The sequence below is a fragment of the Ischnura elegans genome, chromosome 12, assembly GCF_921293095.1.
Source record: "Ischnura elegans chromosome 12, ioIscEleg1.1, whole genome shotgun sequence".
In the NCBI taxonomy this organism is placed as follows: domain Eukaryota; kingdom Metazoa; phylum Arthropoda; class Insecta; order Odonata; family Coenagrionidae; genus Ischnura; species Ischnura elegans.
In genome coordinates, this window is record NC_060257.1 from 23,464,968 (window position 1) to 23,487,170 (window position 22,203).

Consider the following 22,203-nt stretch of genomic DNA (forward strand, 5'->3'; position numbering starts at 1 on the left):
CCATGTTGATGTTAATACTAAAATCAAGATATAAGTTAATATTTATTGTAGAATTTTGTTTTAAAATTGTAAACGCTGATCAAAAGATAAAGAATTCAATTCTTAGTTTGTATTTTTTGAGAAAGGAACAAATATTTATTTTGCAAAATGACTGGATAGACAATTGTGTGACCGCTAAGAGGGGTAATATATGATGAGGGGTTCGGGTACCTGCTCCCAGATTTCAAGGGTAAAGCCTCAGCCCTGCTCTGTCGGGTCCCGAAACAAAGACATCCCATACCCCCGACCATCATAAAAGGAGGAGAGCTAGGAAACGTGTATATATTTAGCATTTGTTCACCTGCATAGGAAAATCTCCAACGAAAATTTGCTGCTTTCATCTCCCGGGTCAAGAAACATCCAGATGCATAATTTCGTCTTTAGTAGGGAAAAGGTTAAAATGAAGAAAAAATGAAAGCTCAAGGGTAGGACTTGTTTCTTTAAAATGATTTCTCTTATGTATCCAGAGTGATACTTAAAACATTGTAAAATAAAGACAGCAGAAAACATACAGAAAAACATTGATAAATTCCAAAAAATTTATCCCAATGTCCTGACAGAGATCTAAATACAGTGAAACCTCGATTTTACATTCCCCCATTTTACATTTTCCCTGATTTTGCACACTTTTTATCAGGTCCCAAACAATACCATCTGTAAACAATGATACTCTATTTTACAATTTCCTCAATTTTGCACTTTTTGTAAGTGGTCCATTCAAAAGTGTAAAATAGAGGTTTCACTGTACATAAGGTCAAGGTCGTAGCAAGTGCAGTAACATCTGGAGGTTCTCACCCCCAAAATCCTCGGGAGATACAGTCTCAAACGATACACTCCAAATAAATTTCTGTCCACAGTACATACTTATGTAACTTTCTTGCACCATTCCACAGGCTTGGCCATGTGCATTAAGAAGAAAATATTAAGTTTGAAATAAGCAAACGACTAATTTTTACTCACAGATGAGGCATATTCCTCAGATGCAAAATCGGCTTGCTGATTGGTTCTGCAGACTTGCTCATCAAACGATCCTTCCAGGCAAGGGTTGGTTGTAACAAGCGGTCAGGGTCCCTCTCTACAGAAGTGCTAACTCGTCTGCCAATTAATCTCCATTTGTTGGCTTCATTTTCTTTATTTTTCAGTTTCTGGCTTGTATACAACCTTCTCCTTTCTATATATGTCTCATCTTGTTGCCTTAACATGAAAGACAAAAGAAGTACAGTAAAACCTCTATGTAGTGAACCTCTTTACACCGTAAACCTCCATACTTCATACCACCCCTACAGTCCCGTCTGATTTACATGTAAATTTATAGGCAAACCTCTTTGTAGTGAACCTCTTTATATCGTAAAACCTCCACTTATCATACCAAGGAGACACCCCCGAGACTGCCTAACTACCTCCGCAAATCGTACCAAGACAACAAGAGACCATTAATGCAGCCGTGATTACGTGCATGAAATGACATTTTCAGTAATACATAAATGTTTCACTTTTTTTTCTTATATGTACCTTTAATATGCTGTAATTTTCACTTTAATCATTAGTTGTGGCCATTTCATTCAATATGAGAGCATACCTAACAGTAAATAGGAAAAGAGGAATCCAACTCTCCTAATCATTTTAAGTGACTGTTGAATTGAGAGAGATTACATCGTTTTCTCTCGAATCATGGTAAAAATCATGCGATAGCGCTCCCTTTCTGGAATTATTAAATAATAAATGTATGATCACTAATGCATGCATGTTTGTTTAAACACATAAATATATGTAATGGTTTAAAAGACATTACTGCCTTTCATTTCCGACGGATATGAAAAAATTGTGCCTATCACTAAAACCTCTCTATAGTGAACCTCCATACATCAAATTGCCCAAATTTTGGTCCCCTCCATTACAATGTAAAGAGGTTTTACTGTATTTCATAATACATAATACATAGGTATCAGTTGAATCTACCCTCAATTTACCAAGGGTAAGGGAAAGTAATTCTTAACAGTCAACCCAACAAAATAATACTAAACACCCAGTAAATAAAAACATTCTCACCTTAAACCAAGCTTATGAGCATAAATGATAAAGAATTATTTATGCAACAAGTGGGGAAAAAAGACATTAATTTCAAAGAGCAGTGAAAGAAAATTGCAATCAGCCATAGTATCAAAGCAAAATCACAAGCAAGAAGAACTGTAAATTCAGAGGCCATAAGAGGTGAAGGAATAAAGTAAGTATTTATTTCTGATTTAATTCATAAAGAAATCACAAAACATTAGTTGAGTAAGATCGATTAGAAACATGAGATGGTTTTAACTTTCACATGCCCATTACGACCAGCACCTCACATTATAATACAAAATTCAAATAAGCTACCATTGACACATACCAGTTTGTGATTTTTGGCTTGAAAAAATAATAGAATTTAAAGTTCTAAGGAAATATGTAACATATTTTTTTCCATTGCTTGAACTCACAGGCATATTGAGGAAAATATTTCTTTCTTTGAAAGTTATATGTTTTTTTATTATGTAAACAAAAATTTCAGCATCACAGGGCTAATTATTTTTTCCAGAATGTGGTATACATATAGACAAAAACCTAAAATAATCAGAGGGCTGCCTGCATCAGAAAAAAGCCTGATGCAGTAAACACAAAAAAATATTCACAAATTTAATTATTCTTCTGATGAAAAAGTGAAAAACAAGAGTGCATTGTAGGATTCCACAAATGTAACATAAATTAAGATGAACATTACAATCTCCACTTGGGTCTAGACCTCATGCCTGTCACCCATAAGTTAAGCATCTTATCAACTGGGCTTCCACATATACTCCGTCAGGGGAGAATTTATTGGAATTCTAACATTAAAATGTCTTTCCTGTTTAAACTATTAATAACAAAAACACAAAATGTGAGGTTTTTTAAAGATCCATAAACAGATAAATTAATGGCTGCGAAGTATAGGTCGGTATACAGAAAAAATGAGCAATAAATTATCAAAAGCAACAAAAAAGTAAGGCTCAAAAAGGCATTTTATACAAGAAGTGTGCATACAAATTATTGTATTAATGCACCTATTCATAGAATTTGTATCTCATTCGATGGACTTTGAAGCGAATTAAATATAAACTTACCTATGGAAATGTTTCACAGACAGATATCGTTGATGTTAGAGACATTATAAATTTGTACAGAATCTATTACGTGGCATTCAGCTGGCCTCGACTCTTTTGGTGCTTAATTGTACTAGTGGCCTATTAAGATATTTTTCTATAATGATTGTGATTATGATTAATTCTGAAAATAGTTTACCCTATTATTGCATTTTCATGTTGGGTGAACTTAAATTATTATTAAATTAAATTAAAAAATTAAATCTGTACAGAACACTTACTGTGAGATTCCAGTACCCATAGAAAAACTAGTGTGTAACCTGGTTAAATTAGCACTAAAATTAGCAAGGCGTTAGGCCAGTTTTGAATTACCAGGAAAATTAGCACAAAACCTTGGAACACAGAATGCCCTTGTCATTTTTTCATGCATATTTTGCTATCTCTAAACATGAGCCTTGGAGGAAGACATCTCAGAATGAAATGTAGCATAGATATGAGAGCTAGGCTTGGACATTGACAGTAGCAGAAAAGTCAAGAGTGGAAGAATTCGAAATGTGGTGCCAACCAAAGAATGATGGAGATAAAGTGGATCGACTGAGTGAACAATGAGGAAGTACTATGAAAAGTGAGAGAAAAATTAAGTCTTCTAAATACCTTGTAATATTCTGCTTATCAGAATAATAGGAAATCTAAGGCAAAGGCAGCATCACAAATTTTCTGCCAACTTCCAAAAATTATTCTCTCCCTTATCTTATCCCCTTCCCTTCCCAAGTGGTTTCGTAAAGTCTTGGGTCTAAGGCACATGGCTGAGCGATCAGCACGTGAGAAGGCGAAGTCCTCTGCCAGTCATATACGATCTCCTTCTTCCCCCCCTCACGGTCGCTTTCTCCTTGCCCTTGGATGCTGGGCGTCGGCATCGGATGACTAGGCACATGGGTGAGCGCGGGGCGCGTGATGGTCAAAGGGCGCCAAGAATATTCGAGAGAAACCTTCCCCTCCTTTCCCTTTTCCTTTCTTTCCTAAGCTGACGACCCCTCTTGGAGGGAGATAAAAGGGAAAGTCTTTTTGGGAGAGGGGAAGTAATTTTGCGACGACTGGGAGGCTGCCGTCAGACGAAGGGTTGGTCCATCACGAGTGGGACCATTAGCATGGGATTCAACTCATCTGAGGGAGACAAGTAACCAGTGAGAGCTGCCTAGCGCCCATCTCTAAAACGTAAGAATAAAACTTTGTGTCACTCTCGAGGGAATGAGGTCTCTCTTTCCGCTGATCTAACCCCCCTGTTCCAAACCCAAGTTCGACTCGGACGCCCTCCTATGAGAGTGGCATGACAACCTTAATCAGAAGATGGGACAACTGGGTAGGGCACATTATGAGGCATGATGAAAGCAATTGCAGAAGGATAGGTGGAAGGGAAGAAGGGCAAGAAACGGCATCGAACGAGTTACATAGGACAGGTTATAAAGGATATAAAAGAGAAGAAATACGCCTACATAATACCCTGCGAGCCACCTCTAGGGTGTTTGGTAGGGGGTGATCAATCACCATCATGTAGCATGCAATTGGATTCCCACATGCACACCACACAGCCATAAAAATGTTACACATTCTAACAAATTGCACTTCCACATGCTGTTAGAAATAATAATAATATAAAGAAACGTGCATTAGAGTATACATAAGTTAGTAGCCCACACTGCAAAGTCATCTAATCTATTTGTGAGTTCTAACGCTGCCCTTATAATCTCTTATTGACCGTGGAAAAAAAGAGATTCTGAATCTGTCTGTTCTACAGTGTATCTCTCTTATTTTGCACGCGTTCTAACTCTGTTTTTAAGCCAATTTCATGAGGGTCCCAAATACGTCGCTATGAAAAGGCTAGCGGATAGGAGATCAGAATGGAGAGCTGCATTAAACCAATCTTAGGATAGTTGACTTATGATGATGATGATGATGATGATATGTAATTCAGAAGTAAAGCCTGGAAATAACATTGATACTGCTAACAAACAACCCGACTCAATTTAAATAACTTGTGTGCAGCAGTTTTCGGTTACACCTACAAATGAATGAAAGATGGTGTCAAGTATGCATTAACTTTTTTCAATAAACACTCCATACCTCTGAATCTATTTTTTTGTGAAGTTCTGAATTTTAATTTATAGCTGAGTTTTTCATATACTGGCTTTTATGATGAATTACAAGATTCAGATAACTGACACTCCCTTACTAAACCAGAAAAATCCCAGGTTTCTCGTTACCTGAAGCTCTTGAGAAGCATGTTGGCTTGAGCTGCTTTCTCCTCCCTCTCCTTCAATTCTTTCAGCTCTTGAAGCATTAGATGCGCACTCTGCTTGTACATTTTTTCCTTCTTATAAACTTCCACAGCAGCCCTTTTCAAATCCTTTAAGGGAAAAGTAAAAACTCAATCATACCATCCCAAGTCATATGCCAAATCCCATGAAGCATATGAGATAAAAATCAATCAGTTATTTCATTCCTGGGAGGGTTTTCTGTATTTCTACATTAGAGATCAAATTGTTTCCTCAAGCAATAAATGACTCAATGAGCGATTCACTTGAAGATCCACCAGTTATCCAAATGTGGCTATTTTCATTCAGAAATACATACATATGTAATAATAATGCCACTGAGCAGAGTGCTCAAGGCATTCAAGATGATCTTGAATACTCGTTTCTTAATTCCTGACCAATCTTTGATTTCCTTACTCCCAATTAATCTCAAATTATTTAAAAATTGAGTACCACATATTTTAATCCTACAACTTGCGTGGTATCAAGACAAAGAAATGCAAATGTGTGAATACTTTATGCACTCAAATAATAAACAATTATTCACAAAACAGAACATAATATTGTTATTTATCACCTGTGTATATATATAAAATAGCAAGTGCATCATCATGGGCCTTGGCCGATATTGGGACAAAAATGCTAATACAGTGAAGAAGAGTAAAGCACTGATTACCCATTCTGAAAGAGGGAGAGGCAAAATAGATAATAAAATGATCATTCATTCAATATCATTTAAAGAACAGTCTTCAAACAGATTTCAGCGACATAACTTCTCTGAATCTTTTGAAATTTCAGTTAAATACACAATGGTATAAACTGGGTAAGATTACGATAGGAGGTATAGAGGAAGTAAGAAATGTAAGGTGGAGGAGGGCAGACTGGTCAATTACCTGATGGAAGGAAAAATCAAAGAATGGTCATGCAAATAGCGATAATCAGGACTCTACTGTCTGAATAGGTAGTGGAATTTTCGTACGCACACATGAGCAAAGGACTTCAACCTGGGGATCTATTGTCATTCTGCAATCTGGATGGGGCTCAGGGGGAAAAAACAGATTGCAATTGTTCCACATGATAAGAATATCAATGAAAGGAAATCTTAATTGCATTACCAGGAGACAACCAAAACTGTGATTTTTGTCTTTTACAGAACTTTTCTGATAAAACTTATTGTATTATGACAACCAGAGCCTGTGGTAAGATCATAGTGCGTACTATATTTCTTCAGTTACTACTATTTAGTCACCGGCAATAAAAACAAGACATAAGGAGATAGCACAGCAATCATATCAGGAGTCACTTATTTCTTTGCAATCCTTCGTTAGGGACCACTATTAATAAAAGAAAAAATGCCCAGGGCCCAATATTAAATAGAATAAACTCCAAAATAGATACTCTGTTCATTCACAAATTATATTTCCATAGAGAAGGCTACACAAAAAATCCAATTATGTGCTTACCTGCAATTGCTTCCTCTCATATTCCTTCTGTGCTTTCCATTGCCTGATTCTCTGCCTCTCCTCTTCATTTAGCTTCTTCTCCTCCATCTTCCTCCTCTGTTAATTGAAGTATACATTCAGTAGTCTCATTAATTATCTATTGGAATTATCAATTTAATAGTATTTCTGACGATTCTTTCCATTTTGACCATTGAAATGTAGTACATAATTGGATTTTTAAATATTGTAATTTGTAATTTGATTTATAGTACCTTGTGATTTCAGCAAGCAACAAAATCTGGTTGAATTATTTATGTGAATTTCACCAAGATTTCATTACAGTGTGTCAGTCTTTCCACAAGCTTTAAATCAACATAATAGCATTTCACGAAGAAAAAATCAATGGCCTTGACAAAGATACAAACCCAGATCTGACAAATTCACTCCAGGGGTTTTAGGTACAACTAAGGCATCTTCTTCCTCTAATGAGTTTTGTTGTCCTTAGAGGCCAAAATAGTCCACATTGTCAGGCATATAATGTCTAAGGGCAGCATATTTGTGTGCATAGCACTTCAGTCCTGAGGCCAGTAACATAGCCAGGAATTTCGTTTGGGGGGGTCCAAAGCCAGGGGGAAAATTTTTGAAAAACAGGGTACTAAGTATCTAGAGGGTTTTAAACTATGTAATTTTGACACTTTTAATAATCAAAAAAACTTCATTTGTTAAATAAATCTTTTGTAAATTCATTATTGTTCAATATTTTGTTTTCTTTTATGGGGGAAAGTAATTTTGTCTTCATATTTCGGGGGGTTCGGACCCCCCGGACCTCCTCCCTAGCTATGCCACTGCCTGAGGCAAAAACCTGAACTTTGAAAACATGGGGCTCCTAGAATTTTAGATATAATTCAAGGAAATAACTGTGGACTAGACAGTACCATACCTTAACAGAGTCACCTACAAGTATCCATACTGAACGTGTACTTGTAGGTGTCATCATAAAGGCACCCAACTGCCTAGTATACAGTCCTTGAATAAGATTAGATGGCCGACAACATCACTGCTTTGCATCATCATGTCTTTAACTATTTCATACCTTCCACTCTTCCAGCTTCTGCTTCCTTTCAAGTCTCTCTACAAGGTCATCTTCAGCAGTACGAGCCGTTGGTTTCACAGCACTAAATCTCTTTTTGCTTCTCTCCTGTTCTTTCTCGGCTCGCCATTTTCTAATAGCACTCCGTTGTTTTTCTCGTAATTTTAGGTATTGTGCATACCACTTTTCATGCTTGAGTACACTATCCTCTGTCAACCCTAAGAAAAGTTTTTTCAAAAAAATTTTCAAACACAATATGCATAAAACATAAATGCTACACTACAAACCATTATCTGTAAAACTTATGAGATAATATACAAATAGGTATCAAGAGGAAAAGAATAATTTAAAACAGTAAAAAAATAAGAAATTCACAACTGTCCATTGAAAGTTACTACCTGCCATCTGAGTAGTATGAACCTGAATTCAGAGGCACATGCTATGTCGAACTTTTGGTGCCACTTCACATATTCCAGCGGACAGTATATTGCATGTACTAAACTTATTAACCTATCATTCTCAGGATAGAACAAAGATCAGAGCTATAAATATTTCAGTCTGAATAATTCACTCCCCAACTATTCCAATAGGAAATTTTAATTAGGCTAGATTTTAAAATGCATATCATCTCACTTATAGGCAGCTCAAAAGTATGTTCATAAAGACATATTGCTCAACATACATTCAGCAGTTCAAAAATAATTTTTCCACCTCAAGTAATAGTTTTATATGATTCAGTGGCGCCGACTCCATGGGGCTTGAAGGGGCCCGAGCCCCCTCAAAAATTCGTTATGGGTGTGAGGAAAAAATGTGTCAGGCTTGTCGATTTTCTGCATGTGTCCAGATATCAAGATTCGAGTTATTAGGGTTCTAATGTTGATCATATGACTCTTCTAAAATGCTTAAAACTCACTACTTATAAAATTTCCCGGGGCAAAGATCCCCGGTTTGGCCACCCCCAATATTTTTTGTAAGTCGGCATCCCTGATATGATTAAAAGTAGTCTTTTAGCCAAGGCAAGTCTAAAAGATTTTACCAAGAATAGTCAGTAGTTTACAGTAAGTGTTCAAAGTCAACAACATAAACAACTTCCATGAAGTGAAGCCTCACATTGTTGAATATATGTGTGAGGCTATTATGACAGTACAGGCGCAATTATTTAAAAAACTATCATCTACAGGTAGGGAGGGGTAACTCAGTGAAAACGGATATTAACTTAAATGAGAAAAAGTTGAGGCACACTAATGGAACTGATTCCCTTAGTTAGGTTATTCTTGCACCTCGGTCTATATTTTTATTTGTCATCCTTCTGGCTATTCCCTTCCTCTTCCCACCTTCAGATATCCTGTTTATATGACTATCAGGGCTGTTTTCACTCTTTCCTCTGCCTTGCAAACAGCCCTGTCCTCCATAACAATTTTGCTGGTGGTATTCGGATTTTGAGGCCATTACAATACTGCCTCCTTTTCGGCCACTACAATACCGCCTCATTTTTTCTCACTTACAGAGGTTTCTCACTTGCCAAGTTTCTCATTTACAAAGGTTACGGAATTACATCTCTAACTTATAGAGACACAAATAAGGAAGTAGGGGGAGGAGAGTGCAGAGAATCTACAATTATGTATATACTAATGGGTCAGGGGTTCACATAGAAGTCTCAAATTTTTCAGGCCTTATATTTTATCAGTCACACAACTTTTTTTCAGTGAGCCGGATGGATTTTAAAGAAATCAATTTTTCCAATCAGACCTACTGTGCAGGAAGGTAGGTCGGTGGTAACTTCAGTCAGCAAAGATTGTCACTACCGTCGGCTTGTGACGTCAATCTACATGGGTTGATGAAATACATGGAATTTATAACGCTCAGGAAACCCTCTTGGATTCACCATTTTCACTCATATTTTCGTGGAACTGCATTGTTACGAACAATTGAAGCTGCATTTCAAAAAAGGTGATAAATTCCTATAACAGTGGAGGATTACAAGAGGACTGCATAAGAATAAAAAAATAAGCATTGAAGTTTGACATGTTAATTTGAAATATTTTCTACATAAAACATACATAAAGTGTAATGAAATAAGCACAGTAAAAAATTTAATTTTCAAGTAAATGAATATGCATTGCCCACTACATCGTGAGAAAATAGGCAAATCAAAAGAACACAACATTGTATATAGTATTGTAGCGGCGCCTGTGTGTGATGTGGGCGTCGCTGGGTGATGGGCAGTTTGTTTATATTGATTCTTTGTATTGCAGTAAATCAGTTCTGATAAGATATCATTCGTTGAAGTGTTTTCAATAAAGAGCTGCTGAATTCTAAATTGTCGACAGCTAATTTTGATTAGAACCCGTAACAGTATTATAAATACAGTAAATAAATGAATGTTTGAGTAAATAAGCATTGCCTACTACATTGTAAGAAAATATCAATAAACTAAGCAAAAGAACAAAGGGTGTAGCAGGTTAAGATGGTGAAAAGTGCCCCCCGATATTTTGAGAAATAAAAAATATATGTACACTTTAAGTGCATCCAAAATTAAGTGTTTAACCACAGTTTCAGGCCTCAACAATGGAAATTAACCCCAGAAAAAATTGAAACACGATTTTTAGTTTTTTGACCATATCTCCAGTTTTCATTTTTGTAAAATCGTTTTCTTGATTTTAAATTGTGTATACTATTATGATCTACAGTCCTGATTTTTTTCAAAATTTTTGAACCGAAAACTAAACTTTTACATAAGTTTGAAATTTTCAAAATTAAATTAAAAATTTTAGAAAACAATAGACACGCCAAAAGAATATATGTTGTTACCCCTATCTTAAAGTATAATCCTATTTTTTTTCAGATTTTTAAAATTGGTGGAACAGGGTCAAAAACACGAATAACTGCTTTCTGCCATTTGCATAGCTATGTATTCCAGAAGGATATTTGATTTGATTGTTGAGAGCAACGATTGTTGATCAGTTTCTAATATTACTGATTAAGGGCCCCCGCGCACTGGCAACTTTTACAAAGCAACTATTTAGTTGCTTTGTGGATGTTCAAATGAAACACACGAAATTGACTGTGGCCCCGCGCACGGGCAACTTTTTAGTTGCCGCAACTGCCGTGTGTTCCATAGGGACTTCCTCAAAGCAACTAAATAGTTGCTTTGTAAAAGTTGCCAGTGCGCGGGGGCCCTAAGAATAAACATTTCATTTTCTCTTGAACAGACTAATCAACATCCCTCTCTCTAAAGAAGCTTTTGACAAAGAATTAGAGACAATAAAATTAATTGCCACCTCAAACGGTTACCATAAAAATTTAATTGACAAAATGCTTATGAAAAAGCGTTCACACAGAGCCCATCAATCACTCTTCACACCAGGAAAAACAGAAAAAGAGAGAATTCGGTGGTGTAAATTGCCGTATTATGACATGATTTCTGAGAAAGTAGGAAACCTCTTTCCGAAGGATAAATATAGGTGTGCATTCTATAACGGTGACAACCTCAATACAAACGACAAAGTGCAACCTTTGGAAAGGAGTGAAGTTTACAAGTTAAAGTGCAACAACTGCATTGCGGCATATGTTGGACAGACGTTCGAGAAAAGAGTGGCAGAACATAAGAGGTGCTACCTAAATTGCAATCTGTAGCAGTCCCATTTTGCGCAGTGGCGGATACAGATGGGGGGCGCGCGCCCCCCCCTTGCGGGTCCGCTTGTATTGCCGAACATTGCAAAACCACAATTCTAACTTTTTTATATCATAAGATGGCATTGTCTTTTACATGTTTATAATCACTTTAAATAAAATTTTCATATACTTTGCCTGTGACTTGATCATCTTTTATAACGATAAAAGTAAAGACAACTGAAGCTATGTTGCGCCCCCCCCTTGAGTTTTTTCTGTATCCGCCACTGATTTTGCGAAACATCTTTGGGAGGAAAATCATGAAAGTGACTTTGTGCCGGAGATACTACACTTAGAGAAGAAAGGGAGGAAATTGGACAAAATGGAGGAGCTGGAAATAAGGAGGAATATGACCAACTGTCAATTACTTAACGACATCTTTTTTGAAAGTTTTTCCCCACTCCTACAAATGTCCCTTAACATCACGGATAGACAAAAATCCAGACCCCTACCGCCCCACTCCACACCCTCTAATCACCTACCTCTTCCACGGGAAAACCCTTTCCAGTCAACAAACCCCCCCCCTCCCTCCGTCTCACCAGCGCCGTCCTCCAATGGTTGTTTTCTCAATTCTCAACACAACCTCCACTGGGGGTTTCCAACCCAGTACCTTCCCCCCCTCCTGACACCCACTCCTTCCACTCTTTCCCCCAATCCCTTCAAGAGTTTTGCCTTTGCTTAAAATTCAAAATCTTTGTACTTGACAATGACCTCTATGGTCGAAACCATAGATCTTTCATGTAGGTAGATGGCGCATGACGTCACGTAAACGTGGTCAACATAAGCTTGTCGTCTACCACGTGACTCGGGTCAGCATCGTGGCGAATACGTGTAGTGCCTTCGGTTGCGATGAGGGATTCCTGAAAGAAATTTGTGTTTCTTTTCACTGATAAGTTTTTTCCCGTTAAATTTAATGCCATATTAGCCAAGGATATATTTATTACTGCGTAACAATGCGTGTAATGCAGTGCATGTGTATTTAGGTAATAAGAAAATAAAAGCATTCAGGGTATCTCAAGCATCCGGTAAGTTACGGAACAAGGATATTTTCTGTGTATAGACGATGGAAGTATTCACAGCTATTACTTCCCTACTTCTACATTTAAGGGACTATATCCTGGAGCAAGATTTTGAAGAAAATCAGACAAATAACAATAAAATATAGTGCAATAAGATTCGAATACCTAATAATCAATCAAGTTTAAGAACAAGTAAGATTTATTTTCAATGTATTTTCAACTCATTCGGCTACCTGAACAAAATGTATTTTACAGAATCTGTACGGCTTCCATGCATGTAACTGTAAAGACTATTTTTAGGCTACATTATGCCTATTTGAGAGTGAGCTGAAGCTGAGCCCTTAATCAGCTCTTCAGGTTCCTCTTTTTTCAATGCCCTATGTTAACTGAATCTCGTTTAGACTGTATGGTTTCTAATTACTATTATAAACCATACATTAAACTATTATATTATAATTTATATTCTAAACCCTTTTTCCTTGCATATTCTGTTTAATGGATGCTGTCTAACCACATTTTGGAATTCTATGAAATTTATATATGGGGGAACACGGGGCGGAACGAGGTGGCTGGTCGGAACGGAGTAATATTTACTCCTGCTTTATTTCGCACTTAAAATCACTTACCCCGTTCCGCACCGGGTTCCCCTATGTTTTACCAAATATATGAACATATTTTTCATGAATGATATCAAAAGTATTTATTTCCACTCGCAGGATATATCATTTCTACTGAAAAGGAGGAAAGATATTTGGACGGCCTATTGTAAATGCAGTTGTACAGTTCCCAGAACTAATCGCAAAAAACTGAGTAGTACATGTTTTGCTTTTTGGTAATTGCACGGTGTGTATTGCTGTACCTTACTGTTTCTTTAGAAGATTGAGAAAACTTTCAATTTGATGTTCTGAATCAACTTCTTTAATGAAAATCTAAATTTTTACATACTTGTGGTCATTTAGAATGTAAAATTTTTAGTCTTCTTTGATGGAGTGAAATTTGATCTTCACTTATGTAAAAAAAACCTTGTTTTCCATTGTCGGCAATACATCTTCGAATGAACTTTATTATCTGCGATGTTTTCATAACACATCCAGTGGACGTATATCTTTTAAGGTTTCTTTAATAAACAAGAATTTCTTACTAGTACATGTTGAAGCATATTTAATCATTTTATGCGCACTGAATTACGTACGACAGATGTTCACGTATAAAATTTCATAAAATCAATGCCGGCACTGTAGGTATTGCGGGTACTTTTGTTAATAAACATTCTGAGGAATCTTAAGTTGTATTTTCATCAATTTGCCCTGAGCAACGAGAGATAATTACCAGATAGGAGGAATAACCAGCTGGTTCTTCTCTGGCTTTGAAAGTCATGCAACATTGTAAGTGCCTTTCCTTAGAATTTCCTTTTATCCATTCATGAAGCCCATGGTTAGTTAACAATGACATTCTATCAATGGCGTATTATTGATAAAAGATAGTACCTATCATTTGTATAAGATTACTTATTAATGTACTGGATTGGTGTTTGAAATTCATCGTCTATGGTTGTGTATACATTTTTTTCAAACCATGTAATCTACCTCTGTATTATTGCTAACTGCTGTCAAATTTATTTACGCATAAAAACAGAGCCTTTGCACGCAGGTGATCCTCTGTAAAGGACACAAACAAAAACAAACATGTATTCCTATAGGCTGCTTCAGCTCATAATTGGGGAAACTAGTTCCTCTTAAAGCTGAATTGATATTAACTCTATTTCGCTATCAGGTTCATATATAATACAGCAAAACGTAAATAAAAATAAATAGCAAAATAGACACGTATTTCCCTAGCGCTGTAAGTAAAAGTAACATGTCTTTTACTGGAGCGGGAACGATATTCACAACAGAGAATTCAAACACCGCCATTAATTTGACCCGAACCATGTGACTCCGAGAGCGAAAATGGGGGCGGTATGTTGGCTACAAGCTCCGGCCGTAAGGGGCTAGGAGAAAGCGCCATCTACTGTATAAAAGATCTATGGTCGAAACATGTCGTACGGACGAAATAAATCTGTGGAAAGCAACGAAGTCTCCTTTTCATTTTCGTGTATTAATTTCCACAAAGTTGAGCCAAAAACCATTGAATGTACTATTTCATTTTCAACAACTACAAAATATGTTTAGCCAATTAGAGGAAATAGCTATGGGGCTCTCAACTTTCTCTCAATAAAAATTTCCCAATCCAATAACCAACATATTAAAAAAGTGAATTATTGGTTCCAATATGTTGAGAATATTCTTTGCCTGCAGACAGGGACTCACCACTCAAGTGGTTCCTTTCTAAATCCTTTTAATGAAATTCACCCAAACATATCTTACAACATCGAAAAAAGACATTCATGGTACTTTAAATGTCCTCGTTTTATTAATCACAACAACAAAAAAAGACTTGAGTTCTCCATTTACAGAAAATCATTGTTCACAGACAACATAATACCAAATGATTCTGTTCACCATTTCTCTCATGAACATGCTGCCCTTCATTCTATTATCCACCTCCTTCTTACCTACTTTTTTCCACCAAAAAAATTCAATAAGGAACTGAATATTATTCAGTGGAACCTCGTTAAAGCGAGTACGGGCTATTGCGAGACCCCCGCCATTACGAGAGATAGCCGATGCACCGTCAATTGACCCTATAATAAACATGTAAAAAAATCGTTTTTACGAGGCCCTTTTGGTGTTGGCACTCGCCATAGCGAGAGTTTCGCCGGACAGATTGCGGAAAACCTTCACCAAGGGTCCCTTATCTCTGTAATTTCTTGCGATCTGTCGGAAATGAAGTGCATAGTCTCAAAATCTTGTAGTAAATTGTCGTTCGATATAAATAAGTAGTTCATTTTGGTGAAAATATTGTGGCATTAATATTCGCGAATGCTTGATCTTCTTTTGTTCCTCGGGCGGCAGAAAGCAGACGGCAGCATTCCCGCACGTCCGTGAGTTGCGTGAATAGAAAGCATTTGAATGGCAGACACCATGGCCAAAAAACAATGCTTCGCATGATTTTTATTCAGTGCGGCGCTTATAAATTGTTTGAATAGGTAGTAGTTGTTTGAGTAGTAAATTTAGTGATGCAAAAAAACATCGCCTTTTGTCTGGATTTATGCTTACTTTTATCGGATATAAATTTATCTGTTGCCGCACCACTCCTGTTCCCTAATAACTGTTCGCAACAGGTGTAATGGCTATTATTTACTCCACCTCCAGTAAAGCGACAATTCGCTATAGCGTGTGTTTTTGGAGCACCGTGGGGTCTCATTTTATCGAGGTTGCACTGTAAATAACATAGCAAAAAGCAATGAGTACAACTCCTTGCTGGTATGCAAAATACTGATACAAAAGAAAGCAAAATTAGCCATTCAGAGGATTTCGTCTTCTTAACCTATGAATTACGAATATTTCAAAAGGGGATCCTAAAGTCAGCCTCTAAATGTATTGTCACCAACATGCACTTAAATGGGGTTACAAAAGTTGCCACTCATGTCGCTGACATGAAGGTGCTTCAATGACAAGGAATGACCTCTCTATTATAGTCTGTTCACTTTATGTCTGCGGGTGAGCTTTCGTGGGAGCCCGGATACTCTCGGATGGTTTCGCTGATAGGGTACTAACAAGAGCGAGAGAGAGAGAGAGAGAGGAGGAGCAAACATAACGTTGCCAAATGTACATAGCCGCCCTACTTTGACACTGAAAACATGTGAGTCATGGGGTGGCCACAGGTATTTTGGGCCCGGTGCCGAGACAATATACCAACTCATTTGGAAGGCATTGGGGATGATCCTTTCACAGAAGCCCATGACACTGTCAGCTGCCGAGCTGAATGAGGCACCGTTGGTGGAAGGCATACTTAGTCATATACAAGGAGAACGCATGAGGTTTGGCAACACTGCTCCACGAGCAGATTCATGATTTTCACTCGGCGGAGGTCTGAGAGCGACTCACTGAAGCCACGCCTACTGTTTGCTGATTGGTCAGGGGAAAGTCACGTGTCGAGAAACTTTCCCTCCCCTCACCTCCACTTCCTTTGGCCACACCAGCTCACCCGCAGAGATAAAATGGACAGAGTATAGTGAAACACCTCCTCGACACCAAACATGCGTGTGATTTTATCCTAGAAATTTTATACACATTAAAAATAACTCACATAAGGGTGTATGCCGCGTGTCGTCTCCAGTCCTAACTCCTCACACCCTCCGCCCACCCCTCCCACCTGAAATATATAAAAAGGCAGCAAAAACCAATCCCAACATTATTCCCTTGAAAAAGTGACCGGCAGTCGGTCGTGAAACGTCGGGGCAATCTCCAGTACGACACGCGGCATACACCCGTATGTGAGTTATTTTTAATCGTCATGAGCCGCGAAAGCTTCAATCAAGAAATTTATACACATTGTACAAAGGACTGAAAATGGATGCTCTGGAACAAATAGAAATTTGAAGATTCATTTTATAACCTAACAGAACCCTCTGCAACAACATGTACTTCGAGCACCCTCCTCCTTTCTGAGTCACCACATTCACATGAAACCAAAATTAAAAGTACAGGTCATATGCCAAATCTTCCCAATATATTCAGACACTTCTTTTGCAAAATATATTTTTTTCTGTAATTAATTCTTAGTAATGTTATATCATTTTATGCATTAATATATTAAACCTTATGTATGATTAATTTATACATGTTATTTTCACGATTATTTATTCATAAAAAATCATATGTAACTAAGTTCATTCAATGTAAACAAAAACAAACAAGAATTATGTAATGTAAATGTACCTGATGATGCCACTTAGCGGTGAAACATGTTGTAAAAATATTTAAGTAGTGGTAAATTAGAAACACACATATGAAAGTACAAAGAAACTTGAGCCAAAGAGAATTGAAACATACAATGAAGTTATTCAGAGAGATTTTATCCACCATACAGTACCTATTGGATGATGGATGGAAAAAAATGGATGGCTTTTCCCGAGGAATATTTTCACTGGACGCATATTTAAGGGTCACTATAAAGTTACTGGCTAAGCAAAAACTGTTTTAAAATTTTATCAACATCAAATATATAAAGGAGGAAGGTACATGAAGCTAATAGTTCATGAGCAGAAACTATTTAATATTTCACATATCCATTATTGCAATTTCACTTCACATAATTAACATAATGTACAAGGACCAATCATGAGGAACAGAATTGAATCACTTACTAGGGAATCGGTTCTGCACTGCCTTGACAAACAGCAACTTCTGTCGATATTTTTGTCGGATCTGTACAAACACCAAATGATCCTCTTCGTCCCATCCACCAAAATGTCCACCGTTGTTGGTCAAGTAGTTCTCAAACTTCACAATTTCCTGAAAAGTTTCCATGCGATACGTTGGATAAATTTTACTATGCACAAAAACATGTAATGAATATGAGATCCACTTTCCATAATTATTACTTATCATAATTACCTCACACCTCATATCACTATCAAACTGAGACTTGAGTGATGGCACGGGAGTTATTCTAATTTCTTCAGGCTTTTCATAGTTTTCCATCGCATTTGAAAACTTATCCACTTCAGCTTTCAAGTGTAGCTCCTCATCCTTAAGCTTCTTCATGCTACAAAGATTGGATACATTAAGCTTGACCCTTGTACTGCCAGCCCATTTTGGGTGGGATGTATTGAAGAATGCCAAGGCCATTTTCCGGAATTTGTAAGATTTCAGATTTGAAATTATTTCAGCTACTTTATTTAATACATCTAGAGTTTTCCCAATGCTAAAGATATATTTATAGCTTACAACCATAGATAAATTAATGGGTTTACTTTAATTACAGCCATTGAAAAGGCCACAATCTCGAAAAAAAAAAAAAAGTCAAACAAGTTTGGCCGATAAATCGGCCCCTGGCAGTTTTCGCACAACCCGTGAGGGTCAATACATCAGCCCGGTGGCGGTAAGAGGGTTAATGACAGTAAAATAAATTGCTGACTTCAGCCAGCCAAATCAGCAATGGTGAGAAATATCACAAGAACTGAATCTATAATACGTAGCAGGCAAAGAGGTTTGAAATTAACATACAGTTGGCAGTAATCCAAAGATTGGAGCACAGAAAATGGCTAGACTTGATAGAATCTGAGACAAAATTTGAACTTATTACCTTCGTTTACAAATATGCATACATGTTTAACACCTTAATATTCTTCATGGGATGGATTAGGATCACCAGATATGAAAGACAATATGCACATATTAAGCAAGAGAACCATTCTCACTACACACCTTGAGCTCTCCCATATAAATCCTTCAGTTCACTAATATCCTTCAGTTCACTCACAATAAATGGGAGTCATGTTAACTGATGCCAATTTCTAAGCATTATACAACTACCTATCATTAGGCCAGCAGTTTTCTCTTCCCTAAGCTTTAAACACACAAGAACAGTTCCAATTTATCGCCATCTCCATGGTAGAATTCAAAGAAAAAAATGCTACAGTAGAACCCAGGCAAAACACGGAGGCATAAAAATTCCAAGGAGGAAAAATTATTCCATATCACTAACACTAGGACCTCCCACAATCACACCAAGCGCTTAAAACAATGAACGCAATTGCCATGGTATAGATCACTAATGGGTCACAAAACATCTCACTCTGACCTACTGGTGGGTCACCCATGTATTTTCCTCCCAGTAGGGGTAACCCACACATGAGCCATATCAGATTCTTATTAGATATGTTACATCAGAGGTTGGATGGTAATGCAAATGGAGTTACTCCCTGCAATATGATATTTTCAATATTTCATAGATGGTTCAAGCCCCGGTGGCAGCCCCCTGGGCATGCACAGAAAATTACGAGGGTTGTACCTAAAGTAAGGTTCCCAGTGAGCTACAATGTTGAGCAAAGGTGATAGGCTAAATCCTACAACAGTACCGTGCGCAGTGGTTCCCCTACTCTAGAGTCCTCCAGTCCGCAATTCACTGTGTCGCTCATTATTGGCTTAGCAACCGTCAACAATGAAAATGATGATCCCCGTTCCCGCCAAGAGTGAGGATTGAGCAGTAATTCGATTTTTCCTTGCAAGGAAGTTACCGCTCCAAGTTACCACGTTGGAGATTCATCAGCAACTGACTGAACTTTATGGTGAAGAGTGCATGTCCTTTCAGCTCGTCCGCAAATGTTGCAGGGCTTTTGCCGAGGGTCGCACGGAAGTTCACGATGAAGAACGGAGTGGAAGACGGCCGGTTTTGAATTGTCCAGAACAGTGAGCTGCTCAAAGATCAGAGGGTCACTGTCCGTGAACTTGTTGAACGCATTCCTGAAGCTTCCAAAGGCACAAATGAAAGAACTTTAACAGAAACGTTGGGTTATCGCAAGATGTGTGCTTGCTGGGTCCCCCGGATGCTGACTGACGGACACATGGAGCAACGCCTTGACTGAACTCGCAAATTTCTTCAACAATTTTAGGGGGGGGGCAACAAGGAGAATTTGTTGGTCTCTATCGTCACCGGAGATGAAGCGTGGGTATATTATTATATCCCCGAATCAAAACTCTTAGGTGGCAAACGCTTCAAGAGCGACGATGAAGTCTGAGCAGAGGGCACACACTTCCTCAATGGGTAGGTGGGAGAGTTCTTCAACTTAAGGATAAAAAAGCTGGAGCACTGTCTTTAAAAGTGTGTAAAAAAAATGGAGACTACATTAAAAAGTAGGCAAAAGTGTAAGCTTTTCAACGATTTGAAAATGAATATCAACAAACAAAGTTTTGTATTTGTAAAAAATATGGTAACCTTACTTTTGGTACAACCCTCTTATTAACCGGATTGCACAAGGGGGAATACAAGGCGTTCCAACTCCCCCTCCACCCAGAATGCTAATGGCCTCCCCCCAGAATAGTAGCCCAAGGTATACCCTCTCTGTGTGAACCCTACCAAAATATATCCCCCCGTAATACTAAGACTAAATATTGAATAACAGAGGTGTTCCCTCTGGTGGAAATTTTGGGAAATAACTGTGGACGAGAGTCCAACAGTGTAAGGGTTATTTCTGGAATTTATTCATTCTTTCACGAAGAATGCATAAAGGCAACATGAACTACAAGATATACCACAGAACATAAAAAGATGTAATGATCTGTAAATGGAAGATCACCATTTCCCAAAATATGCACAAATATGTAATGGTCTGACATCAGAGAATAGCCAGGCAAAAGATGGATACTATGTCAAACCATGCCTTGGGATTTGTACCTTTCACTTTCAAGAATGGCTAAACCCTCCTCCCATTCCACTTTGTCAAAAACATCCTAGTTTCACCTTTTTCTATAAAATGGCATGGTGGAAAAGCTATCTCAGTAATTAGTCGACTAGTCTCTGGTCTTCAGTCATGTCAGTCAGTCACCCAAATTCAAATTAAACATGGCTAAATAATTAAATTCTCACCTCAACTCATTGTGAGTTCTCAAACTCTGAATTCTCTCTTGTATGTTTTTCAGTCGAGCACGCAACTTGTTGATATCTAAGGAAAGAGAAAAAACTCATGATCATAAAAATATCAAGACATGTTAAATTAATGAAAAGGAAAGACAACAAAGAGATTCAAAGGAGTCAGAATTATCAAAAACAGAGATCTCATGTATTATCCGCTTGTAAAGTCGAGCGGGCAAGCAAGTTTGCAAGGATCCATCCACTATTAACGATTCTCATGCAACCCTGCAAAGTATCATTAGGAGAGCATACTTTACAAATTGGTGGCGACCAATCAACTGACCAATATTTTGAAGTTTTCTGGAATCTTGAACATCAATAGCAATCTCTTTAACTGACCCACATAACTCAGAAATAATTCTCTGGTTCTCCTCTCTCTCTTTCAATCTGTAAGAGGCAAAATATAAGCACGCAAGAATTGTAATTTTTCACAAATTCTGAGCTTTTACCACTCCTACTATATCCTGAACAAAAAATATTCACCTCTTCGCCTTCATTGTTTCTTGAAATGCAAATATCTCCTTAAATAAATTTTCATTTAGTGATTTCACAGCACCACATAACATTGAACACTCATCAAATTCGAACTGTTTCTGCCGCATGTTTAGGCCGTTAAGAAAATAAATAAGGCAGAAATCGTCTTGCCCTCAGTTCGCCCCGAAAATCCAGTCAACGCCAGTATTTGATTCAATTGATTTTCTCAACGCCCCACTAGCAACCACTACGACCACTTTCAAACAATCCTCTTGCAAACAAATAAGCATCGCGCTAATACAATTTTGTGCCGCGGTGCCCGCAGTGGCGCTGTAAACCAAGGAAGTTATGAAGAGTACCTAAAACTAATATCACATTATGCCCAAATGTTGTTGGTTACTAAAATCATCACGACAGCGCTAGTTAACCAAGAAGCGCCAATTTCGTACTGTGGCAAAATAGTGAGCAAATATAACATGACACGAACGAACGATTGACACTACTTTAGCGGAAAATCTTGTGAAA

At 37.6% G+C, this 22,203-nt stretch overlaps 1 protein-coding gene across 1 annotated transcript; it reads right to left on the reverse strand.

The window, feature by feature from the left end:
• Positions 1 to 911: 911 nt before the first annotated feature.
• On the reverse strand, positions 912 to 21,955 carry LOC124169053 (coiled-coil domain-containing protein 112-like). The gene is made up of 9 exons (XM_046547522.1): positions 21,688 to 21,955; positions 21,488 to 21,591; positions 21,160 to 21,235; positions 18,186 to 18,336; positions 17,936 to 18,083; positions 7,997 to 8,211; positions 6,925 to 7,020; positions 5,411 to 5,553; positions 912 to 1,233 (listed from the first exon to the last, which is right to left on the reverse strand). Exons 1-9 carry the CDS (start codon positions 21,804 to 21,806, stop codon positions 996 to 998), a joined length of 1,290 nt encoding a protein of 429 aa, XP_046403478.1. The 5' UTR covers positions 21,807 to 21,955; the 3' UTR covers positions 912 to 995.
• Between the last annotated feature and the right edge of the window lie 248 nt (positions 21,956 to 22,203).